Here is a 22521-nt window from a genome sequence, read left to right on the forward strand (position 1 = left end):
TTCCTTCCTTTCTCTCCTTCCTACCTTCCTTTCTCTCCTTCCTTCCTTCCTTCCCTCCCTCCCTCTCTCTCTCTCTCTCTCTCTCTCTCTCTCTTTCTCTTTTTGCCTTTTCTAGGGCCGCACCTGCGGCATATGGAGGCTCCCAGGCTAGGGGTCTAATCAGAGCTGTAGCTGCCAGCCTACGCCAGAGCCACAGCAACGCAGGATCTGAGTCGAATCTGCAACCTACACCGCAGCTCACGGCAATGCCAGATCCTTAACCCACTGAGCAAGGCCAGGGATTGAACCCCCAACGTCATGGTTCCTAGTCGGATTCATTAACCACTGAGCCGTGAGGGGAACTCCAAGAGGTGCTCCCACTTTATTCTTTAAATATGATGGGACTTCCTGGGGGTGGCAGCCCTTCTTGAATCTCAGCTTCTGAGTAGTTCTGTAGCCATTGCTTGGATCATTTTCCTCTCCCTCCTGCTCAGGCACCTAGGGATGGGGGACCGTGAGGCACGTGCAGGTTCCAGAGCCCCAGAAGCAGATCCTGACAATCTGCTCTGCTTGCCTGCAGCGATCGGCTGGCCCTCCTCCAGGTCAGGGGGATCCTGCAGCAGCTTGGCCTGGACAGCACGTGTGAGGACAGCATCGTGGTGAAGGAGGTGTGCGGAGCTGTGTCCCGGCGGGCGGCCCAGCTCTATGGCGCTGGCCTGGCCGCCATTGTGGAGAAAAAGAGGGAAGACCAGGGGCTTGAGCACCTGAAGATCACCGTGGGTGTGGATGGCACCCTGTACAAACTGCATCCACAGTGAGTGCTCCCAAGAGGTGGGGGTGGGGGAACTGAGGCTGAGGGTGGATCCTGCTGAATCCGACAAAGTGTGGGCCCTGGTGGCTCTGCTTCCATCCTAGTGTTCACCATCCTCTCTGAAGCCCAGGTTCCTCACGTGTGCAAGTCATGCAGTGATATTCTCTTCCTCATAGGACTGCATGAGGACTGAGTGCATTCATCCATGTAAAGGGCTATACCCAGTGCTCACTAAATGTAAGTGGTTATTATTGACATAGTTCCACCTGACCTCCCAGAGAGCAATGAGAACTGAATCTTTTGCACAGCATGGAGCATGGGTCAAGTATGAGCTCAGAGTCAGTGGACAGAAAGATGAAGAGTGAGTTTGAACCCTGGACACTGGGAGGCCCAAGGCGAGTTTTCTACCCTCTTTGAGCCTCAGTTCTTTATCTGTAAAATGACAAAAATTGTACCTAAATAGGTTGTCAGGAGAATTAAGTTAAATAGTGTCTGTATCTGTAGAGTGTGTGGCACATCATAAAAAGTCAGTGATGAAAGCTTTTATTTTTATTTAATGTTTTACATTTTGTTTTAGTGATAAAGAAAGGTACTAGCAAGCTTATAAAAATTTCCTGGAGTTCCCGTCATGATGCAGCAGAAACGAATCTGACTAGGAACCATGAGATTGAGGGTTAGATCCCTGGCCTTGCTCAGTGGGTTAAGGATCCAGCATTGCCATGACCTGTGGTATAGGTTGCAGACACGGCTTGGATCCCATGTTGCTGCGGCTGTGGTGTAGGCCAGCAGCTGTAGCTCTAATTTAACCCCGAGCCCGGGAACCTCCATATGCCACAGGTACAGCCCTAAAAAAAGCAAAAACAAAACAAACAAACAACAACAACAAAATTTCTTGTCATGGTAAAATGTATACATAAGCGTATTATTACTGTCATCCTTGATTCTTAGCCCTTCCTGTGATGCTGACCAATTGTCCAGAATAACTGACTGATACCTTTTCTTGGTTTCCCCCTCAGGATCACATATTTTTGATGTGGTTCCTACAAGTCTCTTCCTTTGAACCAAGACATAACCAAAAGGCAAAAACCACATGATCTTTTCAATAGATATAGACAAAGCATTTGATAAAACCTAATACCTTTCATGATAAGAGCACTCAATGGAGTTCCTGTTGTGGCTCAATGGTTAACGAATCCGACTGGGAACCATGAGGTTGTGGGTTCAATCCCTGGCCTCGCTCAGCGGGTTAAGGATTTGGCGTTGCTGTGAGCTGTGGTGTAGGTCACAGACACGGCTTGGATCCCACGTTCCTGTGGCTCTGGTATAGGCCGGCTGCTACAGCTCCAATTAGACCCCTAGCCTGGGAACTTCCATATGCTGTGGGAGTAGCCCTAGAAAAGGCAAAAAGACAAAAAGACCAAAAAAAAAAAAAGTGCACTCAATAAGCTAGGAATAAGGGAACTTCTTCAGCCTAATAAAAGCATCCATGGAAAATCCCACAGCTGATGTCATACTTACCAGGGCAGTACTGGATGCTTTTCCCTTAAAAGGAGGAACAAGGCAAGGGGTCCACTCTTGCCACTGCTCTTCAACATGGTACTGCTTCTAGTACCACCTCCAGATGGTTATGTGGTTTTTGTCTCTCAGTCAAGTCTTGATTCAAGGGTAAGTCTAGCCAAGGCAGGTAAGAAAAAGAAATAAAAGGATCCATGTTGGAAAGGCAAAACTAAAACTATCTTTGTTTGCAGATGACATGATTTTGTATACAGAAGTCCTAAGGAATCCACAAAGTCTATTGGGATACTAATAAACCAAGTTCACCAAGGTTTCAGGATGCAAGATCAGTATCAAAAATCAGTTGCGAAGTCCCCGTGGTGGCACAGTGGTTAACGAATCCGACTAGGAACCATGAGGTTGCGGGTTCAGTCCCTGCCCTTGCTCAGTGGGTTAACGATCCAGCCTTGCCGTGAGCTGTGGTGTAGGTTGCAGACCTGGCTTGGATCTCGCGTTGCTGTGGCTCTGGTGTAGGCCGGCGGCTACAGCTCCAATTGGACCCCTAGCCTGGGAACCTCCATATGCCTCAGGAGCGGCCCAAAGAAATAGCAAAAAGACAAAAAAAAAAAAATCGGTTGCATTTATATGCATTAACAATGAATAATCTGAGGAGTTCCCATTGTGATGCAGTGGAAATGAATCTGACTAGGAACCATGAGGTTGCATGTTCAATCCCTGGCCTCTCTCAGTGGGTTAAGGATCTGGCATTGCCATGAGCTGTAGTGTAGGTCGCAGACATGGCTTGTATCCCGTGTTGCTGTGGCTGTGGTGTAGGCCGGCAGCTGTAGTTGGGATTAGACCCCTAGCCTGGGAACCTCCATATGCCACAAGTTCGGCCCTAAAAAGAAAAAAAAAGCAAAAACAGAAAAAACAATGAGTAATCTGAAAATGAAATTAAGAAAATTCCATTTATAACATCGAAAATAATAAAATACTTAGTAATAAATTTAACAAAAGCGTTAAGACTTGGATATTGAAAACTACAAAACATTTTTGAAATAAATTAAAGACAACCTATAAATGGAAGACTGTCCCATGCTAATTGATCGGAAGACTTAATTTTCTAAAGAGAGTGACTTCCCAAATCTTTTTTTCTTAATTGAAGTGTAGTCGACCTGCAATATTTATTAGTTGCAGGTGTACAATGTAGTTATTTGACATTTATATACATTACAAATTGATCATCACCATAAGTCTAGTAACCATCTGCCACCATAAAAAGTTATTGCATTATTATTATTATTATTATTATTATTATTATTATTATTATTATTATTGCTTTTTAGGGCCACACCCACGGCATATGGAAGTTCCCATGCTACGGGTCTAATCAGAGCTACAGATGCCAGCCTACACCACAGCTCATGGCAATGCCAGATCCTTAACCCACTGAGCAAGGCCAGGGATCACACCCGTAACCTCATGGTTCCTAGTCCGATTGGTTTCCACTGTGCCGTGACAGGAACTCCGCAATATTATTGATAAATGCTATAACTAAGTGCTGATGATACTTCTCTTTCTCTTTTTTATAGCTTTTCTCGGATATTGCAGGAAACTGTGAAAGAATTAGCTCCTCGCTGTGATGTGATGTTCATGCTGTCAGAAGATGGGAGTGGAAAAGGAGCAGCTCTGATCACTGCTGTGGCCAAGAGGTTACAGCAGGCCCGGAAGGACAACTAGGAACCCCTTGGGTCTGGACCTACTGTGCCTTGGCTACTGACCAGCCTTTCCCTGGCAGATGAGCTGGTCAGGGACCAACAGGCGAGCTTCTAGCGGACCTAAACCTTCTGGATGGCCAAAAGAAAACCCCAGGCTCTAGGGTACTCTTAGCATGTTGTTATTGGTTTTCAAGGGTGTTAAATGGCATCTCTGGAGTTCCCATTGTGGCTCAGAGGTAATGAATCCAACTAGTATCCATGAGGATGCGAGTTCAATCCCTGATCTTGCTCAGTGGGTTAAAGGTTCGGCATTGACTTGAGCTGTGGTGTAGGTCGCAGACACAGCTCGGATCTGGTGTGGCTGTGGCTGTGGCGTAGGCTGGAAGTTGCAGCTTCAATTAGACCCCTAGCCTGGAAACCTCCATATATCATGGGTGCAGCCTTAAAAAGAACCCCTCAATACATCTCTATTTGGCATATTTGGACCAAAGATTGGCGGACTTGTAAAATTAAATCAGGAGTTCTCTTCGTGGCTCAGCAGTTAACAAACCCAACTAGGATCCATGAGGTTTGATCCCTGCCCTCGCTCAGTGGGATAAGGATCTGGTGGTGCCATGAGCTGTGGTGTAGGTCACAGACACGGCTTGGGTCCCGAGTTGTTGTGGCTGTGGTGTAGCTGTAGCTCCAATTCAGCCCCTAGCCTAGGAACTTCCATATGCCTCAGGTACGGCCCTAAAAAGAAAAAAAAAAAAAAAGAAAAGAAAAGAAAATCAAAGCTTTGGACCCAAGAGATACCCTTTCAGAAAATTTTTCTTTTCTTTTTTTTTCTGTTTTTATTTTATTTTATTAAAAAATTTATTAGCAAATTTTTCAATTGAAACCTGAGCTTTTAGTTCTCTATGGCTTTGGGTCCTTCAACCACTGGACTTGGAAACATATACACCATCTGGCCATGAGGCCTGGCCGTCTGCATTCCCCACTGGGATGCTTCAGCCATCGCTTGTAGTAGGTTGGGCCTTCTACTTGTGGATGCACAATTGAGAAGGATAAGGACTCAACTGGAGATTTAACTTGTCATTAACTTGTCATGTTGACTTCAAGCATGGAGAGAGAATAAAAACTTTGGAGCATTCAGCCCCAAGATAAAGAAGCATTGCTTGCCAGGGAGGGCCATAGAAAACTTTTCATGCTTGAAGTGAGTTAAATCAGCACCCTGTAACGTTTTGCTTCTCAATACACATGTGTTATGGGGAGGGTGCTTTTGGGGGCACCTGTTATTATTTTATATGTGTTTTTTTGTTGTGCTGCTTATAGTTGTTTTAAGGACTGTTAGGTATATGAAAGCCAGTAAATGAATAAAAAATATTTGATTTCCCAAGAATCTTTGCATGACACTTAATATTTCATCTGGGAGGCTCGCTGGTAGCTTCATGCCCTGTCGGTGGAATAAGTGACATGTAGACTCAGAGGCTGCTGAGAGCATTTCTCTAGTTCAAACTTCTTACCAAAATATATGGAACGTCTGCTACTGTATCTTTAACAGATTATCCAAATTTCATTTGAATGAGTATTTCCTATGACTGGGCATTTATCACATGATGCTACAGATCTTGCTTTTGAATAGCTGGAGTTGGCCAGAAGTGCTTTGACCTCCAGACTAACCTCTACCTCTCTGGAACTTGGCCCCTCCCACATGCCCCATCAGTCTCCATTCTGTCCTCCAGAATTAGGAGAAGATGGCCTCTTTCTAACTATTTTTCCCTGTGGACATCCTCTCTCTTCCTCTCTCTTCATCCCCTCCCAACCCCTCACCCCAGCCCTTTCTCTGAACCACCTGTGACTTTCTACATTGTCATAGAGTTATCTGTGTGCATTTCTTATCTGGCCCAGGACATTGTAGACTCTTTGTTATAGATAGATAGATAGATATAGATAGATACAGATATATGTAAATCTATCTATCTATCTATCTATATTTTTTTTTCATTTTTTAAGGACTGTACCCATGGCATACAAACGTGCCCAAGCTAGGGGTCAAATCGGAGCTGCAACTGCCAGCTTACGCCACAGCCACAGCAACATGAGATCTGAGCTGTGTCTGCAACCTACACCACAGCTCACAATGCTGGATCCTTAACCCACTGAGCAAGGCCAGGGATTGAAACTGCGTCCTCATGGATACTACTTGGGCTCATTACTGCTGAGCCACAACAGGAACTCCTATTAGATACAATTTTGTATTTTTTGTATTTTTCTAATGAACCCATTCTTGTCCCCTCTTATTAAATAGTTGTTGGGTCAGAGGTATGATTGAAATAAAGTGTTCTAAGCAATTTTTCTTAGAAAAAGTGGAGGCCAATGTCATGGGAAACAAACTGGAAAGAGTAATATTCCAGATCGTCCAGGTTGATTTATTTTGCTGTATGTACTTATTCCTAGTGCTAATTGTCACCATTTGCTGGAGCAGAACGTTCAGACAGGATGGAGGAGGCTGGAAGAGGGTAAGAGAGAGGCCAGCTGAGGAGGGAGCTGAGGTTCCCTAGGAAGTATTTTTTCATACATTTAGGAGACAGGTATGGAATTGCTGTTGTATTCTAAGGTTATACCTCTCTGCAGAGGTGTTGTGTGGATTCGTTAGGATTATTTTTTTGTATTTTAAGGTTATGCCTCTTTGGGGAAACATTTCAACCTAACAGATTTTGTCTTAGTCAACCTCAAATCTTGTTGTCCTTGTTCTCTTTCCCCAGGTCCCAGTCTCTCTCCTATTCCTTGGTAAGACATCCCCAGCTCCAAGTCCCTCTCTCCTGGTTCTGCTGGGGGTCTCTCCCTTTGCCATCCTACCTGGATGGGTGACCTGGCCCAGAGATTCAGGTGGTTGTACTACCACATTCTCCCACAACCTGGTCTTTCAGCACACATCTGGCAAATTCAAGATCAGCTGGCCTACTTGTCTCTCAGCTTTGATCTCTTACAAGAATGAAAAGCCCCAAGGTATCTAGGCAACCTTGCATATTCTGATTGATAGCATCATAGAATCCTTGAACCAGAACGGAACTGCAGCGAAGGCAGACATCCATTTAGCTGTCTTTGGAGAGGCCAGCCCCTGAAACCCCTGCCCCTCCAGGGCAATGGAAGGCTAACTTCTCCTCCAAGTTTGCTAGACAAGACCAGCAACCACACAAGGTAAACTGTCCTTGAGCAAATCCCACAGACTTGTCCTCTTAGGAAGGGCATCGTCACCTACATTTTCTACCCATGTGGTTACTTTTTCCCAGTAACCTTTTGGCTAGAAACAGCTGATAAATATAGATTTAAGAACTAGACTTTTTTCCCCATGACTCTGAATCTCCAGAACAAATGACCATATTCCCATTTGTCCATCTTCAGAAATCTTGTTTTCTCTTCTTTCCATTAGCTAAAACAGGCACTCCATGAGAATAAGGACTTGAGTCTTATTTTTCCTGTTGTCCCCAGAGCCTATCACAGTGGTAGCACTGGGCAGCCATTGGACAATTCTCTAAATGAATGAATGCTCAAACAGGCATGTGAATGAATTATTGCTCTCCTTTGAGTCCCTCCATTCTTCTGCCTCACCCAGTGGGACTGGAGCCTTATACACAGTAGATGATCTGTAAATGATAGCTCAGCGAATGCTAAACCCTGTTCTAGGCACTGAGGACCCAACAAAATATAAGGTGCCATTCCTGCTTTGTGAGAACTCACAGGCTAACAGTGAAGGAAAGACATATATATATTCAATACAATGTGGAAAGCAGGCATAAGATCAACACCATTTGTGTCCGTGACCTGCCTCCTTTAGATCAGGAACTCTGTGTGTACATGTACCTGTGCCCATGCATGTGTGCATGTGCACCATAAACCCCTTGGCAAGCATGTGAAATCTATAGATTCTTTCTCCAAGTATTTTTAAATGCATTAAATACGTAGGAAGGCAATGGTAGTGAATTACACTTATTAGAATATTAAAATGGTCATATAGTAATAGATACGCTTATTTGGCAATGCATTCTATAACAAGATCCAGCAAGAACCTAATAACAATCATCATTTTCCTGATGAGTGTAAACTGTATTTTGAGACTTGGCGACAATAGCATATATATGAAAATTTCCATGGTTTCCACTGGGGACAAAGTCACAGGTGCTGCTAGGACTACTGTAGTTTGTTGCCCACATTTGTAATGAAGGAGAGGCTAAATTTCAATTAGAGGTGATTGAAATAAGTTGAAAGTGTTTCCCAAAGAAGTTTAGGAACTCCTCACTTCGAAGGTTACCCCACTTGTACCCCTGTCCCCTGCCAAGGGACCCCTGGTTAATCATCTCTGACCGAAATATCCTAATAAAACTGGCTCTTACTTAGGGATAGCATCTTAGATGGTGAAGAGGCGGTGTGGTTTGGATTCAGGAGAACCAGGCATGCTTTTTAACTTTCCCAAGCTTCGGTTTCCTCCTGGGAGCAAGGAGAATAAGCCTAACAAGATTATGTGAACAACACAAGATAAATATGTGGACATGTGGATAAGCTATAAGCTACTTGTTTATGTGTGAGGTGCTTGTGTTATGGTCATGACTGTTGTTAGGAGGCCTGTCTCATCATTGCTATAATCAATCTGAATGTCAATATTAAGGTCCTTCTAAGCCAACTGTCCAGACATATGGATGGCTCATGACTGGCAATTGGGGCAAAGGTATTTCTCACAACCCCTTCCTTCCACCCCTGCTGTCTTGATTTCTCTTTCCATTTCACAGCTGAAATTCCTGGTGAACCATATTTTATTAGAGAAAGGGACTTAGGAGAGGTTGGGTAATAATAGAGGAATCTGTGGCTTGTATTTGGGGTGAAATAGGAGAGGCAATTAGAATAGAAGACTTGGATTCTTTTCTGGTGCATCCAGGGAAAGGATGAAGCTGGGAAGAAAGTGAAAATACTAAAAATATTCCAGTTCATTTTCCCTAATGGGAAAGAAAGAGAGGGATAGGAGTTCCCATCATGGCTCAGTGGAAACAAATCTGACCAGCATCCATGAGAATGCAGGTTTGATCCCTGGCCTTGCTCAGTGGGTTAAGGCTCTGGCATTCCTGTGAGATGTAGTGTAGGTCACAGATGTGGCTTGGATCCCATGTTGCTGTGGCTGTGGTGTAGGCCAGCAGCTACAGCTCCGATTCGACACCTGGCCTGGGAACTTCCATACGCTGCAGGTGCAGCCCTAAAAAAACAAAGAAAGAAAGAAAGTGGGAGAAAGGTAGGTTATTGACAATTTAGGGACTCTGAATGGTTTGAAGGATTGACCTAAAGAGCAGGGATGGACTAACAGCACAAGGGGCAATTCCAGTGTTTACCATTCACATCATGGTCTATTGTGACCCAGTTCCTATCAAGTCACCTCTGTGGTAGCTAGCATGGTCCAAAGTGGCCTTTCACAAAGTACGTTAAGTTTAATTGGGTGGTCCCAAGTGCACCAGTATCTGGAGCCACCCTTTCCTTTACTGCTTAAATAAAATGGTTTATTCCTCCATCCCACATACTGCACAAAGGTCTCTCCCACCCTAATGTTTTAGCAGTTCCTGAAGGGAAATGCTTATATCTTCCAGTTACTCCTCTAATTCCTGCCTCCAGTTTGCTTCCCACTCATCTCAATTAATCTCATAATTCCTGCAGCTGCTGCCTCTTTCTGTTTTGCCTGGTGTGTGGAACTATCTCTTCCTCTTTGAAAGAAAGAAAGTGGGAGAAAGGTATTAACCATTAACTCAAGGTCAGCAACTGGAATAGGCTTAGCTGAAGGTTTGGGGATTATGCAAGGGGACTACGTCAGAGCCTAGAAAATAATTTAAATACGAATATTAGATATCAAAGCTCTGTGACCATTCCTGCCCCAGAGATTTTCTCACTGGCCATCTTTCTCCATAGACTCTGCTGGCTACATGTTTTATGGATTCTCCCCATCTTCTCTGGAGACTTCTTTCTCCTCCTCTCTGAATTCTGGACTCCTCCATAAAAATGAAAAATTCCTATAGTTTTATTTTACAGAAAGAATGCTTATCCTATGGTCAGTTCATTCCTAGGGCAACCCAAGGGACCTCACCTCTCACAACCAAAAAGGCCCATTGAGGTGTTTGAATCAAAAGAAGGATTTTCTCTCTAAGGGAAATTATTCTGCACCTGTTTTGAATTTAATTTTCATTTTATATTGCAGTATAGTTGATTTATTTGCAGTGTAGTTGGTTATTATAGAATATTGAGTTCCCTGTATGTAGAGGATGTCCTTGTTGATTATCTGTTTTATATATAGTAGTGGGCATGAGTTAATCCCAAACTCCTAATTTATCCCTCCCTCCCATATTCTGTTCTTCTATTTATTTTTAAAATTTTTTAATTTTTTGCTTTTTAGGGCCACACATGTGGCCTATGGAAGTTCCCAGGCTAGGGGTCAAATCAGAGCTGCAGCTGCTGGTCTACGCCACAGCCATAAAAACACAGGATCCAAGCCACTTCTGTGACCTACATCACAGCTCATGGCAATGCCAGATCCTTAGCCCATTGAGCAAGGCCTGGGATCAAACCTGCAACCTCATGGTTCCTAGTCAGATTTGTTTTCTGCTGCGCCAAGACGGGAACTCCATATTCCTGAATATTCTGTTGTATGGATTTACCACAATTTGTTTCTCATCCACCTATTCATGGATATTTGGGCTGTTTTCCAGTTTTTGTCTATTAAAAATAAAGCAGCTATCCACAGTGTTCACTGCAGTACTGTTTACAATTGCCAAGACGTGGAAGCAAGCTAAATGTTCATTGACAGAGGAATGGATAAAGATGTACATATATACAATGGAATATTACTCAGCCATAAAAAGAGTGAAATAATATCATTTGCAGAAACATGGATGGGCCTAGAAATTATCATGCTAAATGAAATTCGTAAGACAGAGAAAGGCAAATACCATATGGCATCACTTATATGTGGAATCTTAAAAAAATGATACAACTGAATTTGTTTATAAAACAAACAGACTAGCAGACATAAAACAAACTTATGGTTACCAAAGGGAAAATGTTGGGAGGAGGGATGTATTTGGAGTTTGGGATTGGCGTATACTCACTATTGTGTATGGAATGGATGGTCAGCGGGGACCTACTGTGTAGCACAGAGAACTCTACTCAGTATTCTGATAACCTAAATGGGAAAAGAATCTGAAAAGGAATGACTATGTGTATATGTATAGTTGAATCACTTTGCAGAACAGCAGAAATTAACACAACACTGTAAATCAACTGTACTTCAATAAAATTTTTAAAAATTAAAATAAATAGAAGGCTTAACAAATCCTCAGTTACAACACAAGAAAAAAAATGAAGCAGCTATGAACATTGTATAGGTACAAGTCTTCATTTTTTTTTTCTTTTTATGGCTGCTGCACCTGCAGCTTATGGAAGTTCCTGGACCAGGGGTTGAATCAGAGCTGCAGCTGCTGCCACCACCACAGCAACATCAGATCCAAGCCATATCTGCAACCTACGCTGCAGTTTGCAGCAATGCCAGATCCTTGACTCACGGAGTCACAAGAGGAACTCCCTGTATAAGTCTGTATATGGATATACACTCTTAATTTCTCTTAGGTAAATACTTAGAAATGGAATAGCTATGTCACTTGGTTAAATTTTTAGGCAGAAGCCAAACTATTTTCCAAAGTAGTCAAACCATTTTGTTTTTTAGGTTTCACGTGTAAATGATCACACAGTATTTGTATTTCTCTGACTTAGAATGTTGATTTCTTAAAAGTACCTCAGTTGGAGTTCTCATCGTGGCTCAGTGCTTAACAAACCCAAATAGCATCCATGAGGACTTGGGTTTGATCCCTGACCTTGCTCAGTGGGTTAAGGATCCAGCATTACCGTGAGCTGTGGTGTAGGTTGCAGACTCAGCTCAGATCCTGTGTTGCTGTGGCTCTGGCGTAGGCCCGTGGCTACAGCTCCGATTAGACCCCTAGCCTGGGAACCTCCATATGCCATGGGTGCAGCCCTAAAAAGACAAAAAAAAAAAAAAAAGTACCTCAGTTGGCTGTCAGTCCCTTAGGACTGGTGTTAAGAGTGTGTTCTATTGGTAACTGTATTGGTGCTGCATTGCAACCTTAGATCAATTTGTGGAGAATGATCTCTTTAAGCTGTTAATTCTTCCTAGACATTAACATGTGATGTCTCTTTTTTGATTGCATTTTCTCTGATGTTTTCCAAAAAGCTTTGTAATTTCCTACATGGGTCTTGCACTCTTTTTTTTTCTTAGATTTATTCTTAAGTAGTTTATAGTTTTGCTGTGGTTATAAATTAAGTCCTTTTTTAAAAAAATTAGTTCTTAATTGGTTGCCAATACAAATAAATGCAATTGACTTTTATTATTGATCTTATATCCAATCTTTTTACTAGACTTCCTAATACTTTTATTAAACTTTTTACTTTGAAAAAATTTGAAATCTATAGAAAACTTGCAAGAGTTTTACAATGAACTTTCATTCTTCCTCTACCTAAATTCATTCATTGATAATATTTGCCACATTTTATTGCCCTCTCTGTATTTGTGTATTTAATATAATATAATAGAGATTACATTCACATTCTGTTTTTATAGATTCATTTAAGAGTAAATTAAAGCTCCCTGGTGGCTCAGCAAGTTTAGGGTCTTGCATTGTCACTTTGGGTAAGGTTCAATCCTGCTGCACATGTGGCCAAAAAAAAAGAAAGAAAAGAAAAGAAAAGAGTAAATTGCAAAGATCATGACCCTCATCCTCCCAAAAATTCATCATGTATCTATCGAGAACAAGGAGAATCTCTTACACAACCATAGAGTTATTATTAAATTTAGGAACCTCTAATTATTTCTAATTATTTAGGTTATTTTGAATTTTATGTATAGATGATCATATAATCCACAAATAATGTTTTATTTCTTCCTTTCTCTTCTTTTTGCTTTTAATTTTTTTCCCTTGTCTTAACTCATGGCATCTAAGTCATCTAGTACTGTGTGGAAGTGAAGCGGTGGTAGTGAGCGTCATTGACTTATTCCTGATTTTATAGGGCATAACCACATATTTCCTTGTTTATAATGATTTTTATTTTTTTAAATTATTTTATTTTATTTTATTTTATTTTTGCTTTTTAGGGCCTCACCTGTGGCACATGGAGGTTCCCAGGCTAGGGGTTTAATCGGAGCTACAACTGCCAGCCTAAGCCACAGACACAGCAACTTAGGATCCGAGCCGCATCTGCAACCTACACCACAGCTCAAGGCAATACCAGATCCTTAACCCACTGAGCAAGGCCAGGGATCGAACCTGCAATCTCATGGTTGCTGGTCGGATTCGTTTCTGCTGTGCCCCGATAGGAACTCCTTTTTTTAATTTTAATTTTTATTTATAATGATTTTTGTGTGTTTTTTAGGAATATCTTTGATCAGACTAAATAAGTGCTCTCGCAATCATGGTTTTTATGAAGACGTTTTCTTTTCCCATGAACAAGTATTGAATTTTATCAAATTATTTTACTATATCTATTGATATAGCTTAAATCTTTTCTCAATTACAGTAATGAATAACATTTATTAATTTAATAGTATTAAACCATCCCTGCAGCCCTAGGATAGACCCATCTTTGCTATGATTTATTACCATTTTTATAACTTTGATTTGACTTGCTGATATTTTATTTAGAACTTCTGCGTCTGTATAAGTGGAACAAGCTTATAATCTTTCTTTTTTGTATTGTTATTGTCTTTTTTTTTGTAAGGTTATATAAATCTTGTAGAATGAGTTTTATTCTCTGGAAGAGTTCATTGAAAGTTTTGTGGAACTTACCTATAAAGCCATTTGGGCCTTGTAATTTCTTTGGGGTGGGATTTTTAATTACTGCTTCAATTTTTTTAAAGAAGCAGACTATTCAGGCTTTCCATTTTATTCTTGAATCCAGTTGGCAGATTGTGTTTTTCTAAGAATTTATCCATTTTGCCTTATTTTTAAATTATATTTGCATAATTTTTAAAGATGTATGTAAAATTCATATGACATGAAATGCACAGCTTTAAAGTATAAAACTCAGTGGTTTTTAAAGTATTAACGAGTTATGCAACCATCACTACCATCTAATCCCAGAACATTTTTATCTCTCTAAAAACTCCATATCTCCTAGTGGTGACTCCTGTTTCTTCTAACCCCCCAACTCTTGCCAACCATTAGTCAGCTTTCTGTTACTATGTCTCTTTTTGCCTATTTTGAACATTTCATATCAGGGAATCACACAGTATGTGTCCTCTTGTGCCTGGCCTCTCTCACTTAGCATTATGTTTTCAAAGTATTCATTCATGGTGTAGCATCTATCAGAACTCCTTCCTGTTAAATGCCAAATAATTCCATTGTATGGATATACCACATTTTGTTTATATGGATATACTACATTTTGTTTATCCATTCATAAGCCAATGGATATTGTGCCTACATTTAGATATTATGAACAGAGCTACTATGAACATTTTAAACAAGTTCTTGTGTGAACAAATGATTTGATTCTCTTAGATTCTCTGGGCCCAATGAAAATTCTATATTTTAACTTTGTTTTTTCTCTTTTCTTTTTTACTGGCCTATAGTGCCTTTACAATGTTGTGTTAATTTCAGGTGTACAGCAAAATGATTCAGTTATGCATATACATATATTCATTCTTTTTCAGATTCTTTTTCCATATAAGTTATTATAGACTATTGCATAGAGTTCTGTGTGATATGCATTAGGTCCTTGTTGATTATCTATTTTATATATGGTAGTGTGTATATATTAATCCCAAACTCTTCATTTATCCCTCCGCCACCACATCCCCCTTTTAGTAACCATAAATTTGTTTTATATGTCTATGACTCTGTTTCTGTTTTGTGAATAAGTTCATTTGTATCATTTTTAAAACTGGATTCCACATATAAGTTATTATATTTTAATTTTTTGAGGAAATTTCAAATTATTTTCCCAAATGGCTGCGTCACTTCTATTTCCACTACAGCAATGTGTGTGTGTGTGTGTGTGTGTGTGTGTGTGTGTGTGTGTGTGTATGGGTGTGTGTGTGCGTGTGTTATGGCATCACACCACCACATCCTCACCAACACTTGTTATTATCAGTCTTTTGATTACAGCCATCCTAGTTGGTATGAAACAATATTTCACTATGGTTTAGATTTTCATTTCCCTAGTGACTAATGATAATATTGAACATCTTATTATGTGCTTGTTGGCTATTTGTATATCTTCTTTGGAGTCATGTCTACTAAAATCCTTAGCCCATTAAAAAATTGGTTATTTCTCTTTTTTGTTGTTGAGTTTTAAGTGTTCTTTATTATGAATTCTAGACTGTTTTCAGATGTATGATTTACAAATAATTTCTTCCATTTTGGTGGATTGCCTTTTCATTTTCTAGGTAATGTCCTTGGAAGCATGTAAGTTATAGTTTTCAAAAAGTCTGATTAATTTTTTTCTTTTGTTTGTACTTTTGGTGTTATATATGGAAAACCATTGCCTAGGAGTTCCTGTCGTGGCACAGTGGAAACAAATCTGACTAGGAACCATGAGGTTGTGGGTTCAATCCCTGGCCTCGCTCAGGGGGTTGCAGATCTGGCATTGCTGTGAGCTATGGTATAGGTCACAGATGCAGCTTGGATCTTGCGTTGCTGTGGCTCTGATGTAGGCTGGCAGCTACAGCTTCAATTAGACCCCTAGCCTGGGAACCTCCTTATGCCACAGGTGCGGCCCTAAAAAGCAAAAAAAAAAAAAAAAAAGAAAGAAAGAAAAAAAGAAAATCATTGTCTAACCCAAGGCCAAGAAGATTTACTCATATTTTCTTCTTGAGTTTTATATAACTTGCCTTAAGCCTAGCCGATTAATTTTTTCTCTCTTCCTTCCTTCTTTTTTTCCTTCCTTCCTTCCCTCCCTCCTTTTTCTGATATTTTTATCTTGATTTCCAGTTTTATTAGGTAGAGATAAGAGAATGTATTATATTGTATGACAACATAAAACAAATTGGTATTTAAAAATATTCTGTTGAGATATAATTGACATATAGTACTAGTTTCAGGTGTACAACATAATTTGATATATGTGTACATTGCAAAATAAATATCACGACAAGTTTAGTTAAAATTCTTTATCACACATAGTTAACAATTTGATGAGGACTTTAAAAATTTACTCTTAGTAATTTTCAAATATATAATATAGTCATCATACTTTATGTTATGTCCCGGGAATTATTTATCCTATAACTGGAAGTTTGTACCTTTTGACCACCTTCACCCATTTTGCCTGTCCATCCCCTTACCCCTCACCTTTGGTAATCACTGTTCTCTGTGTCTGAGAGCTTGGTATTTTTAGACTCCACACATAGTTGAGATTATATGGTATTTTACCTTTCTTTGTATATTTTATTTAGGTTAGCATAATGCCCTCAAGGTCCATCTATGTTGGTGCAAATGGCAGGGTTTCCTTCTCTTTTTATGGCTGAATGTTTTTCCTTATACATGGATACCACATTTTCTTTATCCATTTTTCCACTGATGGCTACTTAGGTTGTTTCTGCATCTCGATTATTATAAATAATGCTGCAGCAAACATGAAAGTGCGGATATTTCCTTCAGATGGCCACCCGGATCATGTGGTATTTCTATTTTAAATTTTTTGAGGAATTTTCTACTGTTTTCCCTAGTAGCTGAACAAATGTACATTCCCATCAGCAAAGCGCAAAGTTTCCCTTTTCTTCATATCCTCGCCAACATTTATTTCTTGCCTTTTCTTCTAATAGTGAGACAGGTTTGTAGTTTCAATTTGCATTTCCCTAATGATTAGCGACGTGGAGCACCTTTTCCTGTATCTGTTGTGGATTTGTATGTCTTCTGTGGAAAAATGTCTATTCCACATCTCATTCTTTAGCCATATCCATTTTAATAGATGTAAACATCTATTATATTTTTGCCTTTTGTTTTCTTATGTCTTTCAAAGGACAAATTTTTTAAATTTTGATGAAGTCTAATTTGTTGTTTTCTTTTATCCCTTGTGTTTTCTGTGTCCTATCTAGAAATATATATATAATATCTATCTATATATAAATATTTGCCTAATTTTCTTTTTTTTTCCTCTTTTTTTTAGGGCTGCACCCATGGCATATGTAGGTTCCCAGGCTAGGGGTCAGATCGGAGCTGTAGCTGCTGGCCTATGCCACAGCCACAGCAACGCCAGCTCCGAGCCATGTCTGCGACCTCCACCACAGCTCACAGCAACACTGGATCCTTAACCCACCGAGCAAGGCCAGGGATCAATTCTGTGTCCTTGTGGATGCTAGTCAGATTCGTTAACCACTGAGCCACGACAGGAATTCCTATGGTTATTTTTTTATCTATATTATTCTTCATAGATAATATTTCTAGTTTAAAAATAACTCCATATCTTATTTCACATACTTCTTCTTTATCTTATTAAGTATTTCTATCATCCTTCTTTTACATTCTTGTTCTGCCTAGTCATATTTCTGCTTCAAGTGGCACATGTTGCCTAGTTTGTTGATCTTCTTTTCAGATAGTTTTTTTTTTTCAGACGTCTAGTTAGTTTTGCCTGGTGAGTTTATATTCACCCAAGGGTTACCCACTACTCTGTCTTGGAATGTGTATTGAGTTAGAGCCCAAGGCTAGAGTCTAGTCTGAGTTAGTCCCAGTAAGTTCATGGTCAGGGGAGAGGTGGGGCTCTAGGATGGAGAGTCTTCAGCTTCCATTAAACACTCCTGTTACCCCCCATGTGTCTCCCTTGCTCAGGGTTTTAGAGGTTGGCCTTTAGTCTCAATGCTGGGGAGGAAACCTCCTACTGGGTTATCACGTACTAGCCCTTGGGCAGAATGAGCGAATGCCTGAGGCTAGTCAAGCCTTACCTGCTTTCCCAGATCTTTCCCCAAGCAGGGTTTGTACCCTGATCTTACTCCGTGGACACCTGTACTGGAGTCTGAGATATCCCTGCCCCTGGTGAAGGAGCAGGAAGTGACTATCTCAGGTTATATGAAGGGGGAAGAAGGAGCAGATTTTAAATAACTCCTCTCTAATCTTCACCATTTTTCACCCATAAGAACAGACATCTCATGTGGTGCAATTGATACACACAGATGTGGTTGTTCTTGTTTGTGGCAGTGGTAATAAAAATGGGATTCTAACTATATCTAGTCACTTGCGATGGAAAATGATGGAGGATAATGTGAGAAAAAGTGTGTGTGTGTGTGTGTACATGTGTGTGTACAGCAAAAATTGACAGAACAATGTAAAACAACTATAATAGAAAAAATAAAAACCTAAAAAACATGGGATTCTCCTCTATACATTACTCTGTATCTAACTCTCTTTGGTTTAACCAGTACATCATGGATAACAATTACGATTTATGTAATTTTCTTTTTTGGCCACACTCGCAGCATATGGACATGTCCACACTGCAGCTGTGACCTATGCCACAGCTATGGCAATGCCAGATCCTTAACCCACTTCACCAGGCCTGGGATCAAACCTGTGCCACCACAGAGTCGCTAGATTCCTAACCTGCTGTGCCACAGAAGGATCTCCTGATTTATGTCTTTTTTTTATAGCTCTTTAAAATCCTAAATAGGAGTTCTTGTCATGGCTCAGTGGAAAGAATCTGACTAGCATCCTTAAGAATGCAGGTTGGATCCCTGGCCTTGCTCAGTGGGTTAAGGATCTGGTGTTGCCGTGAGCTATGTTGCAGGTCGCAGACACAACCTAGATCCTGCATTGCTGAGGCTGTGGTGTAGGCCAGCAGCTACAGCTCCGATTTCTAGCCTGGGAACTTCTGTATGCTGCAGGTGTGGCCCTAAAAAGACAAAAAAAAAGGAAAAATAGTAAAATAAAATAAAACCCTAAATAAAATTATATTTAACAGATACCCAGTGCTGATAAAAAACACAGTATATTTTATGGTGAACTGTGGAGGACACAGCTGGGCACAAAATTAAATCTGAAGTGGCAGAGGAAAGGAGAAACTAACAGGCAATATCCCAGGTCAAATCTATCTTCTTGGAACCACCTGTCATTTCCTCTGACCCTTAAAGCATAGTATAAAGCAGTTACAGCTCATGCTATGCCTGCTTGGCTCATTTTTCTTTGGTATGGGACACACAATCCCCAACATTCATCCACACCCTTTCTCTCTTGTGTCTGGTACAAGACAGCACTGACTGGTGAGACTGGACATCCACCTCTCCTCTAAAAGAGAGCTAGAGCTGTGTGGTCAGTGTCTGGGCCCCAGATTCTAGTCTGCCTAGATTTCTGAGTCCCCTGGTGAGGTCAGGGCATGCTTCTGGGGGAGCACAGAGTGGACTGACCTGGGATTGAAGCTTGAATCTGAACTCTTGGGCAGTGTCTGGAGTTTTGCACAAAAGAGAATTGAACTGTGGATCAGCTGGGAGGTTATTGTGATAGCCCTGGTGCCCTACGCCTCCAGGGGACTGGAACCCTGTGGGAGCACATAGCTGGCATTTTTTGCTTGAGATTAGGAAGTCTTTTGCTTCCTCTGTATAGAGGCCTGAATTCAATGGACTGTTGTGGTAGGATGGAGTCCTTTTTTTTTTTTTTTTTTTTGGTAAAAATGAAACAGAGGTTTGGCTCCTGTTGTTACGAGATGATGGGCAAATGAGCTGGCTCTCTGGCGTTTGGTGGAAAGCCAGTTTAAAATCATGTGGTCACATTTTTGTCCAACATCATCAACAGCATAGAGAAGCTGTGATTCCAGCCTCAGAAGAATGACCTTTTATCTCGATGTGATTCTCCAAAGACCGTCTTTTTGCAAGAAGTGTCAGAGCCCCATTTCATAGTAAGTTTCTCTTGACATTTTGTTTTGGTTGAAGGCAAGGCCCCAAGGACTGATATCATCTGCAGACAGTGGTGTCCAGAGAGCCTTCCCAGGCCTGGAAGGTACTGAGTGGTGGTGGGATGGCCGGGCTGAGAGGCAGGACCCTGTGTTTTATGTCTTTCTGGGCTTCAGTCTGGCTCTCTTTGAAATGGGCTAATCATCTCTCTGCCCTCTTCCTCATGTCACAAAGGATGTTGGGAGATCGTGAGAGTGCAAGTTTTATATCCTGTCACGTTTTGTTTTCGCTGAACCTTTTGTCAGCATATTCTTTGGAATCGAATTTGTCTCGGGTTTGTCTTAGTTTTCTTTCTTTTTTTTTTAAGTTTTCTTGATTTAGAGAAGAAATCATAGGCAAACTGAGAAGGGTGGGCTGGGCTTTTCTTCTTTTTCTTTTTTTTTTTTTAGGGCCACACCTACAGCATATGGAGGTTCCCAGGCCAGGGGCCACATCAGAGCTATAGCTGCTGGCCTACGCCACAGCCACAGCAACGAAGATCTGAGCTGCGCCTGCAACCTACACCACATCTCACGGCAATGCTGGATCCCTGACCCATTGAGCAAGGCCAGGGATTGAACCCATGTCCTCATGGATGCTAGTTGGGTTTGTTAACCACTGAGCCATGACAGGAACTCCGAGGGTGGGCTGCTGGGCTTAGATGTGCAGAACGGTTACATGAATGTGTGAATGAACATAGAATTGGTTGGATGTGATGAGAATCCTCAGAATGACATACAAAACACATTCTGAGGACTCTTTCCTCCAGAAACGAAGTAGATTCTGGCTGCAAAGTAGTTAATCCCCGTAACCAGTGATAGTTGAAATATATAGTCCAAAACTGTCTTCCTAACCAGCCAAATCATGAAGGCAGGACTTAAAGAAACCACATGGGAGGAGTGTCAGTCAGCTAGGGGGCTTCAAAGACTTGGGCCAGAGTTAGGAGTCAGATCCTTGTAATTTTTGTTTAACATTCTCCAGAATGTGGACCAACCCACAAAACCATCCTCATGTCAGCAGGCCCAATTGAAGGGCATGTGTGTTGGAAATTTCTGTCATGTTTTTTCTTGCTTTAATAAACGCATTTATAAGTCCAGGGCCTTCTGTATTTTGGTCAGTCGGTGATTGTGTCTTTCCTAAGAACCTTGGATAAGCGTGATTATCATCCTTGGGAGGTTGTGGGAAAGAAATGGATTTTTTTTTTTTTTTTTGGCTGCACCCATGGCTTATGGAAGTTCCTAGGCCAGGGATCAAACCTGAGACCAGCTACGACCTACACCACAGCTGTGATAATGCCATATCCTTAACGCTTTACACCACAGTGGGAACTCCAAGAAGTGGATATCCTTAGCAAGCACCCAGAGAACTAAGGCCCATGACAGGAAGTCAGAAGGAGGGAAATTTCATCTCAGACATGACCAGCCAACAATGGAAAAGGCCACTTTTCTTTGTTTGTTTTTCTTCTTTTTTTGGCCTTACCCGTGGCATGTAGAAGTCCCCAGGCCAGGGGCTGATCCCGAGCCACAGCAGTGACTAAGCTGCTGCAGTGACACACTGGATTCTTAACTCACTGCACCACAGGAGAAGTCCTAGAAAAGGCTGCTTTAAAGGGTGAGGTCCCACCTACCCAGATCTTGTGTTGGACAGGGTAGGAGTAGCACATGGTATGCTCGGTGCTTTCCAGTTCTCAAAGAATATGCTTTTACCTCCTGGAGTCTCATCCCTGGAGCAATGAATCTCTGAATTGCTAAAATCCTTGTATTTTATCCTCCGTCTCTAACTCCATCAATCAATATGTCGGATTTCTCTCTACAACTGCAGACCTTATAGACCTACTCTCAGAACATCTATGAATCCTTCCTCCATGTGGAGCATATGAGAGAGTAGGAGAGAACCAGGACCTATATTATACTTTCAGCGGGTGGATCCACTTGGCTGTGGGCGTCTAGGACATGGTTCTCAACTTCAGCAAGTTGCAGAATGGCCAGGAGGGCTGGTTAAACACAGGTTGTTAGCTCCATCCCCAGAATTTTCAATTCAGTAGGTCTGTGGCAGGGCCTGAGAATGTGCATTTCTAACAAGTCCTCAGGTAAAGCTGCTGCCACTGGTCCAAAGACCACACTTTGGGAGCCACTGCCTCTGAGACCCAAGCCAGCCTACTCTCAGTATGGCCCAAGTCTGGAGGGGTGGATTAATAAATTTTAGGGAACATCCTCTGCCAATCCTTTCTTCTCTTTTATCAAGGTTCACTCCTCTCTTGGAGTTCCTGCTGTGGCTCAGTCAGTTAAGAACCCAACATAGTTTCCATGAGGATGCAGCTTTGATCCCTGGCCTTGCTTAGTAGGTTAAGGTTCCAGCATTGCTGCAAGATGTGGAGTAGGTAGCAGGGGCAGCATTGATCTGCTGTGGCTGTGGCTGTGGTGTAGGCTGGTAGCTGAAGCTCTGATTAAATCCCTAGCCTGGGAATTTCTGTATGCCAAGGGTAAGGCCCTAAAAAGGAAGAAAAGAAAAAAAAGCTCACTTCTCCCTCCTCGAGAGTCTCAAAGAAAACTCTGACCCAGACCAAGGTGTCCCTGGTCCAA

At 41.4% G+C, this 22521-nt stretch overlaps 1 protein-coding gene across 1 annotated transcript in view; it reads left to right on the forward strand.

Moving 5' to 3' along the window:
* HKDC1 (hexokinase domain containing 1) overlaps positions 1-4253 on the forward strand; it is a 49465-nt gene extending 45212 nt beyond the window's left edge. Inside the window, exons 17-18 of the mRNA XM_047762789.1 lie at positions 560-793; positions 3877-4253. Of these exons, the coding sequence (XP_047618745.1) occupies positions 560-793; positions 3877-4024 (382 nt within the window). The 3' untranslated portion in view covers positions 4025-4253. The remainder of the gene's footprint in view (positions 1-559; positions 794-3876) is intronic.
* The last annotated feature ends 18268 nt before the right edge of the window (positions 4254-22521 follow it).

The sequence above is a fragment of the Phacochoerus africanus genome, chromosome 15, assembly GCF_016906955.1.
Source record: "Phacochoerus africanus isolate WHEZ1 chromosome 15, ROS_Pafr_v1, whole genome shotgun sequence".
NCBI classification, from domain to species: Eukaryota; Metazoa; Chordata; class Mammalia; order Artiodactyla; family Suidae; genus Phacochoerus; species Phacochoerus africanus.